The following is a 17,436-nucleotide window of genomic DNA, read 5'->3' on the forward strand; positions in this document are numbered from 1 at the left end:
GCTGATGCTTCTTCTAAGATTTCAAACAATGTAATAAAATAAGGGTGGTGAGAGGGAATAATAAAGAAGGCGAATAAATTTTGAAATAAGTCATGATGAGGTTCGAAATGTGAAAGGTGAGAGCACTACGGAAGTGATTTTGCCAAGCGAAAATCATTCCTCCCTCATTTGTACAACTTTACTACTTGTAGATACGTACATAGCCAAAGACGCTTGAGATGTTCAGGCCAGTAAACATAGTAAATTGTTTCAATACTACCAAGGTAGTAGATACAGACTCAAAATTGGTTTGTTTGAACAGTATATGAATTTTTGTGCCACTTCATGATGTTTGTCCGCAACCCAAAATATCACTTCTTCAACTATTTGCAACGTAGTCCCCCAGCCAAGATCATTCATATCACAGCATCCACAGAATCAATATCATACAACACCCCCGATATTCGCCCTGTCAATCTATAACTCTTTTGCTGGAATTTGTTCCCCTCCTTCCCTGACCCACTCCGCAAATTCGTGTCTTTGCTTTCTTATGTCTATGAAGCTTGGTCGACTCTCAAGAACTCTGAAGGGGTTTCCAACAAAATCTTTGTCTACCTCTCCATCTGCATTCATAAAACCTTTCGCTCCCTCTCGCTCAATTTTACCTGCCCAAACGCGCCATTGTATAGGTCGCAATTCTGGTGTGCCTAAAACCAAGCCAAGGCAAACAATAAAAATCGATACTATCGTCTCGATAGATATGTCGATTGGTAAAGAGGCAGTAGTGGTAGCGTGAGAGGAGATAGAGGATAGATGGGCAGTTCCTGTAGACTGTAGGGCCGAGTGTTCGTGGGCAGAATAGCAGCTGAAGGAACAATATCTATCAGTGATTGCAGGATCGTTTAGATTTTGGTATACATACGCGTGCGTGAGAAACAGCAAGCCGAGGCCCGTAATTGATTTGGAGATCCAAGTCATGTTGGAGAATGTGGTGTTTTGTTAAAGATTGTGGGTTGTTCAAAGTTCCAGCTTGTCCTCGTTAGTAAGGTGCGGCTCCTTGGGAACCGTAAGCGCGATAGTGGGCAATCGGGTTGTCTTTTACAGATATGCGAGTAAAATATTACAGAAACATTAATGTAGCACAAATGAATCACAAAAGTAATCTGCATGTAAAATTTATGTACTTGTTATGGCTTTTTTTGCATTTCAATTCTATCCCAGTCCATGATTATCATCATTTCGTAAAACTTATTTTTTATCATAATAATTTATTGACTGATCAGAGTCAAAACCTCCATAGGTAACGTGGAATCATTTCAGGAACAGGAACGAAGCGGAAGTCGAAGGTAAAACCTAGACGTAATGATGCTTTATAGCTTTTGCATGGCAGCCTATTCTTATTAGCCGTTGTCAATGGGATCAGGAGGGGCATAGCATACAATATCGGACGATTGGACATAGTCCTCGAACTCAGCAATCTCCTCTTGCAAATCATCAAGACCAATCTTGTCATCCTCAATGATCAAGTTGATCTGCAACTTCTTGATACCGAAACCAACAGCAACAAGTTTAGAAGCACCCCAAACGAGACCATCCTTCTCGATGCCACGAACAGCAGCCTCCAATGCTGCCATGTCGGTCTCATCATCTATAAATCGATCAGTATTGTTATCAGCGTCAAATCAGAAACCCGACTCACCCCATGGCTTGACATCCATTGTGACGACAGACTTGGCAGCAGGCTTGGTCTTGCCCTCCTTCTTCTTCTTGTACTCGGCCAAACGCTCCTCCTTGATTCTGAGAGCCTCCGCATCTTCTTCCTCGTCATCACTTCCGAAAAGATCGACCTCATCATCATCCTCTTCCTCGGCAGCTGGGGCCTTTGCTGGGTTCAAGGTAGCCTCGGTCTTATCTGGGCCATATGAAGTGTATTCCTTGGAAGCATCACCTGGGAGGGTACCGAATTCCTCGGTCCAGGAGTTGATGTGCTTGTACCATCTAGCAGCGTGGGGGAATTTTGCGGCATCTGGGGCGGATTGCTGAGCCTTGAAGACGGCTACATCAGCTTGGCTTGGGGAGTATCTATAATCTCTAGTTAATATTTTCTTCGATCATTTTCATGGTAAATTGTTGCAATGGAAGTAGAGAAATCAGAGATGCAAAAAAGCTTGGTATATCGCCATAACACGGTTCTTGAGGCCGCTCAGTAACACGGACCAATGTTGCTCATCATATTAGGAATTGTTCGAGGAGGGGGTACTGATGCGCAAATAGACACATCGTGGATGCTGCCTCGCAGGTAGAAATGAAAAAAAGACAGATATCAAGATAAGAAATCAAACACATACCCAACGATGTATGAACGAGTCTCCAACAGTTGTTGAGCACTAGGTCAAGTCAATTTCTGCGCTTTTCAAAATTCTTCGACTCGAGATTATCTATCTCTATCGTGGCGGGGAAAAGCTTACTGGTAAGACCAGCATCGTTGACAAAGTCTGTGAATCCCATTGTGAAAAATTTAAGAAGTCTTCTTTTCTTGATATTAAACGGTGAGAATTTTTAATCTTTTAAGAAAGGAGGAAAACAAACAAAATTGGTGATGTTGATTGTGATGAGGAGTGGTGGGGGGTGAGTCAAATTTTGGAAGAAGATGGAACTTCAAAAATGGTGCTTTCGGCTGCTTTCCACAGTGTGAAAATTTGATTGGCTCAGGCGTTGTCTGCAATCGCTTAATGCGAAATTAAATTAGAGACAATCGAGCGATACCTAGTGGCGGGGTGGGATCAGGCTTAATTTTCTTGCCCAATGGTTACCGTTAAAATAAGGCACAAAATGATTCCGCTTACCTAAGCTCCCGTAGAGACACAGCTAGTGGGGGGAGATCGCGGGAAGCTTCCACGTTCCGTTCAGAATGCTCGAGACTATTCTAGATAGAATTTATAATTCACGTACATATATATATATATATACTTTGTCTTAAGATATGTTCATTGATATTAATCTTTCTCCCTTTTTTCTTTTCCTTTTATTTCTTTAACCTGAAGACACTCAATCTCACGATAATGAGAAATATCAAAGTATTACGACAAATTGAGAGCTCTTCTCGCCTTTTCAGAGGAGCTCCTCTACAAGTTCGAATCGGACGACCATTGACCAAATTCCCATTACATAGCAGTAGCCATGCATTTACCTATAGAAATATCGCACCTCTTACTGCGCTTCGCACATACGCAAGTGGACGTCCACACCCTCCAGGCGGCACGCACCGCATGGATATGGGTGGTGGAGAACAAAAGTCTGCCCTAGAACAATATGGTGTCGATTTGACTGCGCGAGCAAAGGAGGGAAAACTAGATCCGGTCATTGGTAGAGATTCGGAAATTAACAGAACTATACAAGTACTATCGCGGCGAACGAAAAACAATCCGGTATTGATCGGAAGTGCAGGAACGGGAAAGACAGCTATATTGGAGGGCTTAGCACAACGGATAGTCAGAGGCGATGTGCCTGAAAGTGTGAAAGACAAGAAAGTGATATAGCTGGATCTTGGACAACTTATTGCTGGGGCGAAGTTTCGTGGTGATTTCGAGGAACGATTGAAGTCGGTCTTGAAAGAGGTGGGTATCCATTTCATCGCGGTGGTTGCTTGCCAGTAGATATAGTCGTTTTGTTATGGTTCTCAAGTACGCACGACCAAGTGGTACACTTGAGACACGTACAAGCTGTCGATATAGGCCTTATAATTAGACCTGCTTACAATGCTATATCTCGCAATACAAAATGCACACTGTGCAAGACGTACCATCTTTTGCTTGAAATTGTAAATATTTGAAATTGTTCTAACAACTCCTAGGTCCAAGAAGCTCATGGCGGCGTGATTCTATTTGTGGATGAGTTGCACACGTTATTAGGATTAGGGAAGGCTGAAGGAAGTATTGATGCAAGTAACCTGTTGAAACCTGCACTATCTCGGGGTGAATTGCAATGTTGCGGAGCAACCACACTCAACGAGTATCGACTAATCGAGAAGGATGTCGCTCTGGCAAGACGCTTTCAGCCTATTCAAGTCAAAGAACCGTCGATTCAAAGTACAATCAGTATATTGAGGGGCATCAAGGAAAAGTATGAAGTGCACCATGGAGTTCGCATTACAGATGGGGCTCTGGTTGCTGCTGCTACCTACAGCAATCGTTACATCACAGATCGTTTCTTACCCGACAAAGCGATTGACCTTATGGATGAAGCTGCAAGTGGTCTGAGGTTACAGCAAGAGAGCAAGCCGGACGATATTATGCAGCTTGACCAAAAGATCATGACGCTACAGATAGAGCTCGAGAGTCTTAGAAAGGAGACAGATATCGCCAGCAAAGAACGACGCGAAAGGCTCGAAAATGATCTGAAAGAGTGTCAAAAGGAAGCGAAATCGCTGACAGAGAATGGAGGCAGAGAGGTCTGAAATTGATGCTATCAAGAAGACAAAAGAGGACCTCGAGAAAGCTCGCATTGAGCTTGATCAGGCACAGCGCGAGAACAATTATGGCCGCGCTGGAGAGCTAAGATATTCCGTAATCCCATCATTAGAAGCAAAGTTGCCCAAAGATGGAGAGACAGGCCCTTCATCCGGAGGTACTTTGATCCACGATGCTGTCACTGCTGACGACATTGCGGCTGTTGTATCACGTGTCACTGGTATTCCTGTTACAAAGTTAACTTCGGGGCACGCTGAGAAGCTTATTCATATGGAAGACACTTTGAGACAGTCCGTTCGTGGTCAAGATGAGGCACTCAGATCGGTTGCAAATGCGGTCCGGATGCAACGAGCCGGCTTGAACGGCGAAAATAGACCACTTGCATCGTTTTTCTTTCTCGGTCCGACCGGCGTGGGAAAAACTGAGCTCTGCAAAAAGATGGCAAATTTTTTGTTCTCGACTGAATCAGCTATCGTTCGTTTTGATATGTCCGAATATCAAGAACGTCATACAATTAGTCGTTTGATTGGTAGTCCCGCCGGATATGTTGGATATGATGATGCTGGACAACTTACTGAAGCTGTCAGAAGAAAACCTTATGCAGTTCTTCTTTTCGACGAATTTGAAAAAGCCCATCGAGATATCTCTGCTCTCCTTTTACAAGTATTGGACGAAGGGTTTTTGACGGATAGTCAAGGCCACAAAGTTGATTTCCGCAACACTTTAATCGTCTTCACCTCCAATTTGGGCGCAGATATCCTCGTTGGTCTCAACCCCTCGCATCCATATAAAGAAGAGACAAATGGTGATATTGCACCTTCTGTCCGCAACGCTGTAATGGATGTTGTGCAACATAATTGTAAGTTTACCTAGCCTCCTGTGCGATCTTTTTTTATCACTCATAACTAACAATTATTACAGATGCCCCTGAATTTTCAACCGCATTGACGAATTTATAATATTCAAACGTCTTTCTAACGAGGCTCTCCGAGATATTGTCGATATCCGACTCTCAGAACTCCAAAAGAGACTAGACGATCGACGAATCACACTTGAAGTAGATCAAGAGGTGCGACAATGGCTTGCTGATAGAGGGTATGATCCTAGGTTTGGTGCCCGTCCGCTCAACCGACTCATCTCCAAGGAGATCGGCAATGGACTGGCCGATAAGATCATCCGGGGAGAATTGAAGACTGGCGAAAATGCGGTAGTGAAGATTAATGCTGAAAAGAATGGTTTAGCTATTGAGAGTACTGGAGCTGTGGAAGTGTAAAATATTGGGTAAAAATGGATGGTGCATGCATGATGGGTTATGAAAAATGGGTTTAGCGGCATGGTATGGCGGATCTCTGCTCTTGTTTCTAGGTATGGGCGTTCGAGGATGCATGGATATGATACCAGTAGAAGTATAATCTCAAATTCAAATACTTTATTATTGAACCTAATCTCTTCTGTTCTATGATTATCATTATATGTAGAATCAATGAGACCCCTTGTGATCCCTCTCTCTGCCTCGCCCCTGACTCCCTCAAGGTTCTTCCTACATCAAAATAAGATGATTGTACGATATCGACAGAAAATATAAAACTATTTGCGTGTATGATATCAATGCAGTCTACAAGAATATATGATTGTATGAAATCATTACAATATTATTATAATATGGGAGTTGAGTGGGAAGCAACAACTTCGAGCTACTTAGATGAGTCAGTATATTTTAGTTATATTATATTCAATGCCTACCAGCTATTTGGGAGTTCTGTAGTCATCCAAACCTTGCAGGTATTTGTACGGAAGAAGACAAGAATGATCGACTTAATATCTTATGCTCAATTCATAATTTCTAGCCTGGTTTTGTCATGAGTATGACGGCCGTGTCTCCATTCGGCACCTCTTTCGTGACCACAAAACCACACCTTTCATATAATCGCCGAGCTCCAGAATTTTCTGACTCTACTACAACACTGCATACAAACGCTTTGCCCTGCACCGCTGCTTCACCTCCTGCATATTTCAAGGCCGCTTCAATAAGCGCTTTCCCGACTCCTTGCCCCCGAACATCTGGTAGAGTAAATACTCCGTTCATTCGATAATGCATTGCTTGTTCGTTAGATGTCTTATCACCAATCGCTTGCCATGGATTTCCAAGGACCGCCATGTCTTCTGGACCATAAATCAATGGGCCAAGCATAGAAACAGTACCGATGATTTTAGAATTTTCAAGCGCGAAATATGTAGCTGCATGTGGATTTGCAAGACGTTTGTACCATACTTCGTCTGAGAACGCTGCTTCCGTACAGTAATTGGATGCGAAAGCTTCAGGTGCGACTTGCAGAGATAGAAGCCTAAATTCTTTGTACTTTCCGACATAGGACCGCACAAGATCTTCACTGGATATATGTATGATTTCGTAGGTCATTTTGACGTTTTAATGTGTGAAGTAATAAGCTTTGCTATCGTTGATAGATAGGAAGAACGTTGCACTGAAATAGTGGTACACTGACACCACCAAATATCAACAAAATGAGTTTCTCTTCTCGGAACCACTCTCTGAGTAAACCTATTATATGATGCCAATTGGGAAAGCAGGTTTGAAGAGAAACACCAACACTTAATTATGTTAGTGCGAATTTTCCCCTGCTGATGTCCTCGCGTGACTGGCCAAAAGCCTCGAGATAAATGCTGGGAGCTGATAGTAAATAGATAAGCGCCAACAGGGGGGAAGAACACCAAAACCTGTATCGCTAAACGATAGCCAGTCATTCAGCCAGGATACATCAGAATACTACCACGAACAGGTTCCCCTCATGTTTCACAGCTCCAAAATCAGCCTTGTGCGCCTCTCGACGGCAGCATTCACAGCACAGCCTACACATATAAACTCATGAGGTTTGCCCATCATGATTTCAATCTTCATTTTCTTGCATAGTATGCATGCGAAGCCTATACAACATGGAGAAAGACGGAATATTCGCGGACTTCGACCAACAAGTTGTATATGAAGACAGCCTCGATCGAGCGGCAGATGAAAATACCCGCAACTTTGTTGTTGAGTTTGGCAAACTCGAGGCTCAAATTGCCTTTGATCTGAACGCAGGCCAAGTAAAAAGGCTCCTAGATGAACCTTCCACGCAAGCCGAGCGCGATCGACCTCCTGTACGATGGATGTAAGTGATGGTATCAAACCTGCAAGAGTGTTTGCTAATATGCGACAGCAATATCTGGGGTCCAAACCGACAGACTGATATAATAGATGTTCTTGCACATCGGTATGGGTTTTCTCCAAGGCTTCTGGCTATCATCAAAACTCTGCCACCGAATAATCCGACCAGTAAGGATCATCGAGTCAGTTACAAAGAGAAGTTGTTCGAAAAGGATGATATCGAAACGGGTAGAGCGAGTATGAATATGCCCAGAACACATACAACTCATCGTGCGCCCCCAGCAACCACGAGCCATTATACCATTGCACAGCAAATGATCAACTACCAGTCCGTTGACGTAGGAGCACGTTTCATGTGCATTGGCGCGAATTGGATGCATGATATCGATACACCGATGAAGGAAAAAGATAATCCAACAGTTCAAAATCTATTCAGAGACAGAGCCCAGTGTAGGCTCTGGTCTTGGCTTATACTTTGCGACGATAATACAGTTATAGCCGTACATGAAGATACAGGGCCAATTAAGCCGACGAAGAAGGATCTCAAATCACTGCGCGGCAATACTCTGAGCGTTTTAGGCCAACTTTCTAAGTCGGGTCATGAGACGGCGGATCCAATATCCATGCAGTCTGTCCGACAAGTTCTGGACTTGAATACAGCGCACGCAAATAGCGGAATCGAAGGAGCAAGTAATCTTTTTTACTATCTATTTGATGACTGGCGAGCTGTCTACAAAACAGTGGCTTTTTTCACGGGAAGTTTAAAAGAGTTGGAGACCTCTATATTCGAAGACATGAAAAGAAAGTCCAATAAAGGTCCTGACCTAAGAATCATTCCTCATCTTCACTTCCTTAGCAAAAGCATTCGTCAGATGCAGCATCTATACAACGGCTACCATAACCTCATAACCAGGATTCTGGAACCCAAGAACTCTAGTACGTGGGAAGCTGGCACACCTGACGGCTCATTCATGACTCAAAGTGGGAGAAATGGGGTCAAGCTAGCTGCTTCTGCGAGTCAAAGATTCGAGAGACTCGGCGATCGCTTAAAATTATTAATTCTGAGCCAAACTTCTGAGCTTCTCGCCGAGAAAGAGGCATTGGGTACTACCGTGAGAATTCCCTTCACTGTTATTAATCGACTGCAAGTAAGCTAACACTTCTCAAGTATTTCAGCATTAATTCCCAAAAAGACTCTCAAGCTACTGCCCGCCTCAATCGCTCAGCTACCCTGCTCGCCAAACTATCAGTGCTCTTCCTTCCCGTATCACTTATGACCTCTTATTTCTCAACCGAGCTTAGTGATATTGAAGGCAAGTATTCGCTGTATGATTACTGGGTTGGGTTTGCGGTAGTGGTATCAGCATCATTCGTCTGCTTGTTCTTCTTCAGCAAGTTGTTGATGTGGGTAACAGAGACCCTGGATATATGGGCGAAGGCCTTAGGAAAGAAATCTAGGCATATCTTTGTCAGTCTTCTGAGGGGCTTTGAGATGAAAAAAAATAAGGCTAAGGGGGAAGGAACAATTAGTGCTAAAGATGACGATGACGTGGATGATGAGTAATGATAATTTGATTTATGGACTGACTTGGGTATATGAGGTTTACTTAGGGCAAAACTTTGGGACGGGAATAATGAGATACATATGGATTGCATTACAAAGGTTGGGTCAAACGAAAGCTAGGTGTGGCTCTTTTCCTGAAAGTTTCAGTTATGCAATGGGATCATATTCTGCATACTGCATGTATCATAGTTATCATTGATTTTTGCCATAATCAATATATATATTTATAAGAGATTAAGAAGAGACGAATAACTTCTATTGCTTCAAAATTACAGTAAGGCACAACTCCTGGAAAATCATATGAGAGCGTCTGGCTTCGACAGAGCATAAATTGTTTGTGGAATTAACAGTATCAATACTACATGACCTCTGCAAATTTCCAAGCTAGGAAATGCTACTTTTACACCAGTTATCGGAGACTCGAAGAAAGATTTTGCTTCTCATCTATTTCGGAGCATCTCATTCCTAACCTGATAGACTTTGGTGCAGAGATATATACCAATTTCGAAATGCAATACCAATGCGATGCGTTGCATCCGTATTCATTGTCGAGAGAGCAAGTAAGCACAGCGTTGAGAAAGGAGACATCGATGCCCATCTCGATCGGGATGTTTCAAATTTGGATTGCGGTCTGGATGTGAAAATACCCGATGTCCCACAGGTTTCATTGTGTGAATCCTTGACGATAATTTATTTATCCACCTTAAACCCTTAAATGTTGGCAAGAGTTCAAGAATTAGATGCTTCGAATATTATCGATTATGAAGGCAGATTCAATCTTTAAAGTAAGTTCGATCTATGAAAAGTATTTAATCTACCAATGGAATCCAATCCATGCAATGGATTCATCAATCTATGCAGTAAACTTAATCACTCAAAAGTCGCACATTTCAGTCTGCACTTTGCACGATTGAAGCCCCTCCTACCAATAGACAAACCAGACAACTATAGATTTAACCCCCCGACTCTCGTAAAAGATATCCGGGACCATATTAGATGAGAACTACTAATAGAAAATACCATATTCCCAACCCACCTACTCCAGGTGTAAACAACCGCAAACCCCCAAAATAAAAGAGAGCAGAGCAGAAATGGAAACATCGACGAACCGATGGGATAAAGCACAAGTCGATAAAATAGAAATATACTGCGCCGCGTTTCTCGGCTGCAGTTTCTCTTCCACATACATTGTATGTCTACGTATGCATCTCACCTCAGATGTATATCGAGAACTTCCTCGTCTGCGTGTGCTCCCGCGATTGTTCCTTCATTTCTTTTTCCCGGTGATACTCCTGGCTTGCATCTCCTGGAATATCTAGGAGGGTAATATAGAATCTAGATACACCAGATACTTACTTATACATCTCAATATCTATCCGAATATGGATCTAACAACGGAGTCAAGATCCTGATATCCGTCTGTTGTTTCACTTGATCACGGAGGTAGAGAATCCATTTCTCACTGTATTCTCATGCTTGCACAACAGATGTCATATCTCACCTACGAAGTGTCTTTTTATGGGTAGGTAGGAAGAGTACAGCAGGAATAGAAATCTAGAGTTTAACCGCCCACCGCTATTCTGCTGTCGGGTCTGCCAAGGTTCCCTCACATCCACTTATCATTCCATTTCACCCTAAGACTGTTTGATACATCAGCGCGCTGCGCTCCAGAAGAACCCAACGTCAGCACACATCTTGCATCTTCCAACTCGTCTCTACGAGTATCCAGCGGGCATTCTTTGCGAAATATCCAACCGCGCATCGCAAAGAACAGCCATGCGTAACGCGTGTTCTTTTACGTCCAAATCTCACTCGTCACTCTTAGCACTTCCCCGTATCCGATCCAGCTCGTACGATGTGTGTCTATCGTGTGTGCTAACTATAGCAGCTTGCTGCTAAAAGCTATCTAGAAAATACTCACGCACTTCGTAAAAAGGCACCAATCACATCGCCGTCCTCTCACTGCCGATCTTCAGATTCAGCCTTGCAGATATTAGCTATCCTTATCTTCTCTCTCTCTTCATGCAACGGACACGGCACAACGCGCCGCTCCGCACACATCGACCTGGCCAGTTCTTTGGTGCGATGTTAGTCTCCCAAAAAGCAGAAAATTAGACTTCAAAATCGTATCCCGTCGAATGAGATAAAGGGCGATGCTTGACGCACGAGAGATAAGCGAATTCCCAGTTTGCGTTTGCACATGGCAAATACTGGAAATCCCATCTCGTGATGATGAATTTTCAGGTCTAGCCGCCAAATCTGGAATGAAAAATCGTCGATCCCTCAGGCTTCTTCCACAACAGTCGATGGTGCTAGCAATAGCATTGCTGATGTGAGCACGACATACCGCGCCCCGAACTTCCTCTTCGGGACTTACCTCGCCTCGCCCCCGCATGCATCCTCATCCTCGCTCGCCGTTTGTCTTGTTCTCGAACGAAAAGCTTCCCTGAAATGTCAAATCATACCATGTCGGCTTACGATCCTTCAGAAAGAGATTGATTGTTTGGGGGCTCATCTCACTCACCCATCGTGGCTACTGCATGCCAACACGCCAACCTGTCCGCTGTTGTCAGATCTTTTTCTTCCTTGTGCTGATCCACAACGCTGTTGGTGGCTGACGCTGACCCGGGAGTTTCATTAAGGTTATTTTTTTTCTTCTTAGGAATCTTTGAATGCTTGGAGGCTTGGTACTGAGATGGACTGCCGCTATTATCTGACCAAGTGCTAGAGAGCATTGGTACCAGACATTTTTTCTCTTCGCATGCATTAGTTCAATGAACAGGTCGATTCTGTCAAACTACGGATGAAAGATGGGCCACAATAGGCCAGCAACAATCACAAGAAACGACCGTAGAGCTGAATAGGGGTTGGTAAAGAGAGATCTTTACTCGTTTGAATATTCACACCATGATTTAATTCACGGTGTACTGAAAATGGTTAGGAAGGAAAACAAGGCCAAGACTTGGACGAGATCAAAGTCAAAGGTCTCGCCCCGTACCAATTTTCATTAATCAATCGTAGGTTACAAGATACCAAAGTAATTAAACGGTTCATGCCCATAAAATACAGGCTTTTAAGCCTTCATCCCACATGCGATAAGAATCCAAGCAGGCCAATTAGATAGGGGAAGTGTTCAGAGAAAAAAGGTTGCCTGATAAGTATTCTGGACTGTACAGTGTGTGGAGTGCTCCATAGACTCCATAGAGTCTCCATATAAGGAGGCTTTTTCCAACCGTCGATCTCTTCCTAGACATTAATCCCTACTTGTTAGTGCCAGCGGGAAGAGGCTTTGAGAGGCTCCTGCTCCGTACACTACTGAGACCTTAAATGAACAGGGATTCAACAAAAGATTCCATACCCCAGGATATAGAATAACAGTGGTGGCTTCTGGTAAGGCTTTCTTGACCATTCTCGCCATTATAACTAGTCTCCAGATCCGTACGAGTAACCCTGCTGGCCTGTCCTGTCCTGAGAATTTTTGGATTTGTAACCATGCGCGCCATGCTTGCAATGGAAGCGAACCAAGATGGGTTCCACAGGATGTCACCTTAAAAGCGACAACGTGTAATCTAAAATCCTTGTGTTGGGTAGCCGCGGGGAAAGAGATGTTGCAGTGCATACGCCTACCCACACCCCTGGCCCAGAGAGATGAGTAAGAAAATCTTCACTCTTCTGTTTATCAATCGTAACGACTTAGCCAGTCAGGGAAAGGGGAAGATACACCAAGGATGGAAAATACCGGCTATCTTATGAAATGAGTGATTTTATGACTTTGATCTGACATTATCGTTACCCTCCATCCCTTTTCGACACTGACTCGAAGTCGAAGACCCAGGCTTGAGCAAAAGTCGAAAGTCGAATATTGAAATATTGAAATCGGCAAGTATCGTTCCAACTTCCATCTAGACCAGTAAACGAACATGGTTAAGCCGTCTTGGTCTTACCCACTCAGTTACCGTTACTTACCGTTGCCCATCGGAATTCCGACTCCGTGGTTCTTCCCCCCGCCTTCCCCCCGTGCTAGCCGCTCTGACCAGATGTTCCAAGTCAAGACATTTATCTACTCACGCGCGAATACTTGGGTAATTTCGTCCGTATCTACGAAATGTAGTATAGTTCTTAATTCTTCTGAGTTTTGACCTTCTGACTGGGTATCCAACACGAATAGCGTACCAAGTAATCAGGCTTTTGGTACAGATCTGGAAAGGTAGTGTCGATGCTCGAAAACTAGCTTGTCTGCATGTCACTCCGGAACCATCTGAATGTGAGTGCAACGTAACTTAGCCCTGTCGATACTTTCGAGTTGAACTTGAGCCGTCTCGCCACTGCAAACCTACCGACACTAAGGTAAGGTGGTCTGATATTTTATAAATCAATGAACGATAGCCGCGAGTACCCAATATCAACGCGCACTTAGCTTGTTGAGATCTTAGATCCCAATACAACCATACGTACATGGCGGGGTAGCTCAGTAGCTTCCGATTGATGGCCAGATCTAATGATTAAAGTCTACCCCTTCATTGAAAACCCGTCGATGAACAATATTCGAAAACTTGCCACTCGCACCTCACTTCGGCGAACTCCTTGTGCTAAGGCACTATTGACAGTTTTTGACGTGCTTGGGAGGTGTAGTGGTATTGCAGACGTACCGTACCACGAGTCTCATGTACACATTCGATGCTCGGAGTGAAGTTCCCGGCCTATACTAGAGATCATCATGTGTTTGAAAATAAGTTGATTAAGATATCTGGCTAGAGCTTATTGCCATTAGGTCTTCTTGGAGTCAGTCGATTGCTCGATAATCTATCGGAAGATGGGAACGACATGAAATTTCTTGGTGTACCCCTCAAACTAAAGTGATCGCGTGCAAGCTGCAACACGGTAGTACAGTACCAACACTCGGCCCTCGGATCCTTGGCTACACCTCCCCTATGGTTTTCATCACATGCATAGATAGGTAATTCAAGCCTCAACAACCATTTTCAAGAGTAGGTTACTAAAAAAATAATTTTGGTATCTAATTGCAGAAATCCAGACCTGGTCTTCGTCTCATGTTTATCGGGCCCAAAAGGGCCTCTGGACATAAAACCTCTAAGCCAATAAAAATTAACACCATTTCAAAATGCTGAACGCCATTCGCTATGCTGTGGTATATCGTGATGCCCAATTTCACTCCGTATTTCGTACTTCGTTGAAGTCCGTTTCAAACCAAATCCCACTCATTCAACCGGCACTCCCAAAACTCCTTCTTTACCAATCAGGTAGAGGGGGGGCACCTCGTTGTGCCCTCCATGCATTGCTTCTGTCCACAAAATCCCGGCCGAGTAGCCAGCCCCATCGCTCTAATAAAGGTTGCGAAACTTCCCATAATATCTCATTGTGGGGATCGTCTCCCCATATGATAATTTGCCCCGTGTCATCCGCCTCTCCAATGCAACTTCCAAAGTCCCGAATAAAACTTAGCGCTACATCTCCAGCTAAAGTCATCAGACGTTCTCGCAATGCAGGAGAAGCGATCATATCAATAGCGTAATAGTGAGCTTTTTCGAGTTGTGACTTGTTGGGCTGGAGGGTTGGAGGAAGCATGTCAGTCATGGAGCGCAGAAGGGCGAGATGACGGTCTGGAGAGGAGCCCTCCACAATAGAAGGGTCGGAAAGGAGTGGACGGAAAAGTTCTCGAATCTCAATGCAACATCTTTTGCGATCGTAAGGCACCGTAGCCATCAAGACACTTCAGACCGTTAATACCACCCATAAGCTGCGTCGTCCATAGGAGCTACTAACTTTTGTCTTGAGGAAGATGCCCTAGGTTGTTGGTCGGTAGCGTTGCCGCTGCCGCTGGCTCGAGGGACGCTTAGAGAGGGGTGTTGAAAATTTGAAGGCCCCATTGCAGATCGAGCATTCCGTGTGTATCCTGATGTATCAGGTGAGCTTTGTGAGTTATGTGGACGGAGCCCGGATTGATGTACCATATATGGCTGAGAAGATAAAGCAGCCGAATCGGCATATGCATATGTGGATGGTGAAATCATCGTAGATGTCATTGGTATTGAGCCCATCGACATCATCTCTGAGCTTAAAGAAGCGGGGGGACTACCGGCATTGGAAATAGATGCGCCAGAAATAGATGGGGATAAAGAGTACTGTCGATGATCGGAAGGAATCTGTCCTACTGGTTGAAGTAGGAGACTTTGTGTCGTTGAACCGTATAGTTGCGCCCGAAGAGTTTCGTTCTCTCTTCTAAGTTCGTCATTTTGATATCTCAAGCGCTCAATCTCCTCAGACTGCTCCGAGCTCTGTTCTTTTTGGGCTTGCTCGAGGTTCTTGAGGTGTTCCTTTCTTCTTCGGCCTGGTAAACTCATGATTAGTTTTTAGTTACTCGTCATGTAGATCGTAGAGTGCATACGGAATTCTCTTTGTGCAAGACGATTGTACTATAACTTTTTATTAGTCTCCGTATAGTAGTTGCCTATGGGAGAGCAATATACCTCGCGCTTGCGTTCTTCTTTATCCGCTGAAGAATCCATTGCTGTTGAATAAAAATATTGCCTAGAGTCGTGGATGGTGGACGTGAAAGTGGTGGCCATGGTTGTGTTGGGTGATGCCTAGATGATATATAACAAAAGCGGTTTGGATGGAGAAGGAAAGTGAGTTATATCAGTCATTCCTTCTGGTCCGCAGTCAGTGAGATCATTTTATCCTTGAGCATTTACATCCTACAAAATATGCCTCCTAGGCGCATGGATCCATACCTCTCCCATTCAGGAATGGGTATCGTGCTAATATTCAGCCTTGAATCGCTAGGACTATCCCTGATCTTGACCAGAGGTGGGGGAAGCCACCGCTTTTAACAACAAACTCCACCCGTTATAGTCTTCAGGGATGGGCGTGTATATTCCCATGCGCTTGAGATTTGACTCGACTAGGATTGGTTTCGACATAAGCGAGAAAGTTAGAAACTCATTTCTTGATGATTCGTTGAAGGAATCAAGCGAATGCGAGTTCTGGCTATTGGCTCTAGCTTCACGGAGTGTGTATGTACTCTGTAGAATGCCAAATACAAATTTTATACATGCTTACACAAAGTGATAAATCACCACCTCTTGAAGGAAGGAAGAACCCGCGCACTAATACTTTGCTGTTCTTGTTTGCTTACTTTAGCTTTTCAATGTGTGTATCTTTAGCTTTGTTCTCAGAGGTTTTTTGGTCAACTATCATTACTATCCCAGTATTGTCGTACAAACAGACTAACTTTCAGAGTATTCCTGTGATCTATCAACTGTTGAATCATGAGAACTGCATCTATATGATTAGCTGCACTAACAGACACTTGGAGCTTCAGTATGGGGTTAGAGTTGTTGTTAGCTACGTATCCTGCAAATCCAAACACTCCAAGCCGTGCTATTTTCGCACCGTGACGATGATCCTGGGCTGTATAACTGATGTGTTAACCTCTGTAAGGCTAAAAGTATGATGATCCTTCGAGGTGATTTGTCTAGAGGACCTCAGCTCCATGAAAGCTTTGAAGGTTTTCCAAACCCCGACGGAGCCAATCAAAGCATTGCTCAACACACTAATCAGCAGCTTCGAGCTAAATTGAGCTAAATTAATCCAATCCAGAGCTTCACAAATGGGAAAATTCTTGATTTGACAGCCTACGGATTATGGTAAAGAGCTAGGATTGGATTGGCATCATCACCTTGGGGTCAGATCAACAAATAGTCATCAAGTTTTATGGAACAATGTCAGATTCTGGAGACAATGAACAGCATGTGCCATGTATATCCGGGCCTGCATTTTTTTTGGCAAGGGCGTACATCCGGTGAATGTACTCGGGTGTCCCAGGTCCATTAATAATATCTGATACAATTATTCTTACTCATTGTTAATTGTGACATTGACGTCGAATTAACGTTGTCGCCACACGAAATCGTAACCCAGCAAATAGGAATTTATATGTTGCATCGGGTATTTTTAGAAGATAGATTGAATTGTCCCTGGTTCCTGGAACTGGACCCAAACCTGAATTTGCCTCATCTAAATGGTGTTTCCAGGAGTCGCTGCACCAATCCTATTCGTGCATACAACAAAACAACCTTTGATTTCCATCTCGATTCTCTAATGATAAGAAATTGAGGATGTAGTTCGTTCTGAGTCAAGTCAGGATTGCAAGACATTTCGTCGCACAAAAGGCACCGAAATAATCTAAGACAGGCTCAAGAGGCGCAATAGCTATCAGCCTTGCCTTTGCTCTAGTAGGA

At 43.8% G+C, this 17,436-nt stretch overlaps 7 protein-coding genes across 7 annotated transcripts; 2 read left to right on the forward strand and 5 right to left on the reverse strand.

Moving 5' to 3' along the window:
- Positions 1-456: 456 nt before the first annotated feature.
- EAF02_004739 (uncharacterized protein) lies at positions 457-957 on the reverse strand (the record flags this gene model as incomplete). The annotated part of the gene is made up of 2 exons (XM_038900787.1): positions 457-844; positions 902-957. 2 exons carry the CDS (start codon positions 955-957, stop codon positions 457-459), a joined length of 444 nt encoding a protein of 147 aa, XP_038759299.1.
- A 392-nt stretch (positions 958-1,349) lies between these two features.
- EAF02_004740 (uncharacterized protein) lies at positions 1,350-2,487 on the reverse strand (the record flags this gene model as incomplete). The annotated part of the gene is made up of 5 exons (XM_038900788.1): positions 1,350-1,370; positions 1,419-1,627; positions 1,679-2,061; positions 2,328-2,366; positions 2,408-2,487. 5 exons carry the CDS (start codon positions 2,485-2,487, stop codon positions 1,350-1,352), a joined length of 732 nt encoding a protein of 243 aa, XP_038759300.1.
- A 554-nt stretch (positions 2,488-3,041) lies between these two features.
- Positions 3,042-5,721, forward strand: EAF02_004741 (uncharacterized protein; the record flags this gene model as incomplete). The annotated part of the gene is made up of 5 exons (XM_038900789.1): positions 3,042-3,470; positions 3,519-3,596; positions 3,833-4,429; positions 4,497-5,307; positions 5,441-5,721. 5 exons carry the CDS (start codon positions 3,042-3,044, stop codon positions 5,719-5,721), a joined length of 2,196 nt encoding a protein of 731 aa, XP_038759301.1.
- Positions 5,722-6,291: 570 nt separating this feature from the next.
- On the reverse strand, positions 6,292-6,867 carry EAF02_004742 (uncharacterized protein; the record flags this gene model as incomplete). Its single annotated transcript, XM_038900790.1, has 1 exon — positions 6,292-6,867. One exon carries the CDS (start codon positions 6,865-6,867, stop codon positions 6,292-6,294), a length of 576 nt encoding a protein of 191 aa, XP_038759302.1.
- Positions 6,868-7,317: 450 nt separating this feature from the next.
- Positions 7,318-9,464, forward strand: EAF02_004743 (uncharacterized protein). The gene is made up of 3 exons (XM_038900791.1): positions 7,318-7,615; positions 7,664-8,759; positions 8,780-9,464. Exons 1-3 carry the CDS (start codon positions 7,383-7,385, stop codon positions 9,173-9,175), a joined length of 1,725 nt encoding a protein of 574 aa, XP_038759303.1. The 5' UTR covers positions 7,318-7,382; the 3' UTR covers positions 9,176-9,464.
- A 1,731-nt stretch (positions 9,465-11,195) lies between these two features.
- On the reverse strand, positions 11,196-11,955 carry EAF02_004744 (uncharacterized protein; the record flags this gene model as incomplete). Its single annotated transcript, XM_038900792.1, has 3 exons — positions 11,700-11,955; positions 11,553-11,616; positions 11,196-11,487 (listed from the first exon to the last, which is right to left on the reverse strand). The coding sequence occupies exons 1-3, from the start codon at positions 11,908-11,910 to the stop codon at positions 11,196-11,198; spliced, it is 567 nt and encodes a 188-aa protein (XP_038759304.1). The 5' UTR covers positions 11,911-11,955.
- A 2,470-nt stretch (positions 11,956-14,425) lies between these two features.
- On the reverse strand, positions 14,426-15,762 carry EAF02_004745 (uncharacterized protein; the record flags this gene model as incomplete). Its single annotated transcript, XM_038900793.1, has 4 exons — positions 14,426-14,906; positions 14,960-15,524; positions 15,582-15,609; positions 15,664-15,762. 4 exons carry the CDS (start codon positions 15,760-15,762, stop codon positions 14,426-14,428), a joined length of 1,173 nt encoding a protein of 390 aa, XP_038759305.1.
- Between the last annotated feature and the right edge of the window lie 1,674 nt (positions 15,763-17,436).

This window comes from Botrytis sinoallii (genome assembly GCF_014898435.1).
Source record: "Botrytis sinoallii strain Bc 23 chromosome Unknown BSIN_007, whole genome shotgun sequence".
Taxonomy (NCBI): domain Eukaryota; kingdom Fungi; phylum Ascomycota; class Leotiomycetes; order Helotiales; family Sclerotiniaceae; genus Botrytis; species Botrytis sinoallii.

Coding starts and splice junctions, on each gene's coding strand:
- EAF02_004743 (XM_038900791.1), top strand. CDS start 7,383: ATGCGAAGCCTATACAACATGGAGAAAGACGGAATATTCGCGGACTTC. Junction 7,616..7,663: donor CGACCTCCTGTACGATGGAT/GTAAGTGATGGT, acceptor AATATGCGACAG/CAATATCTGGGGTCCAAACC.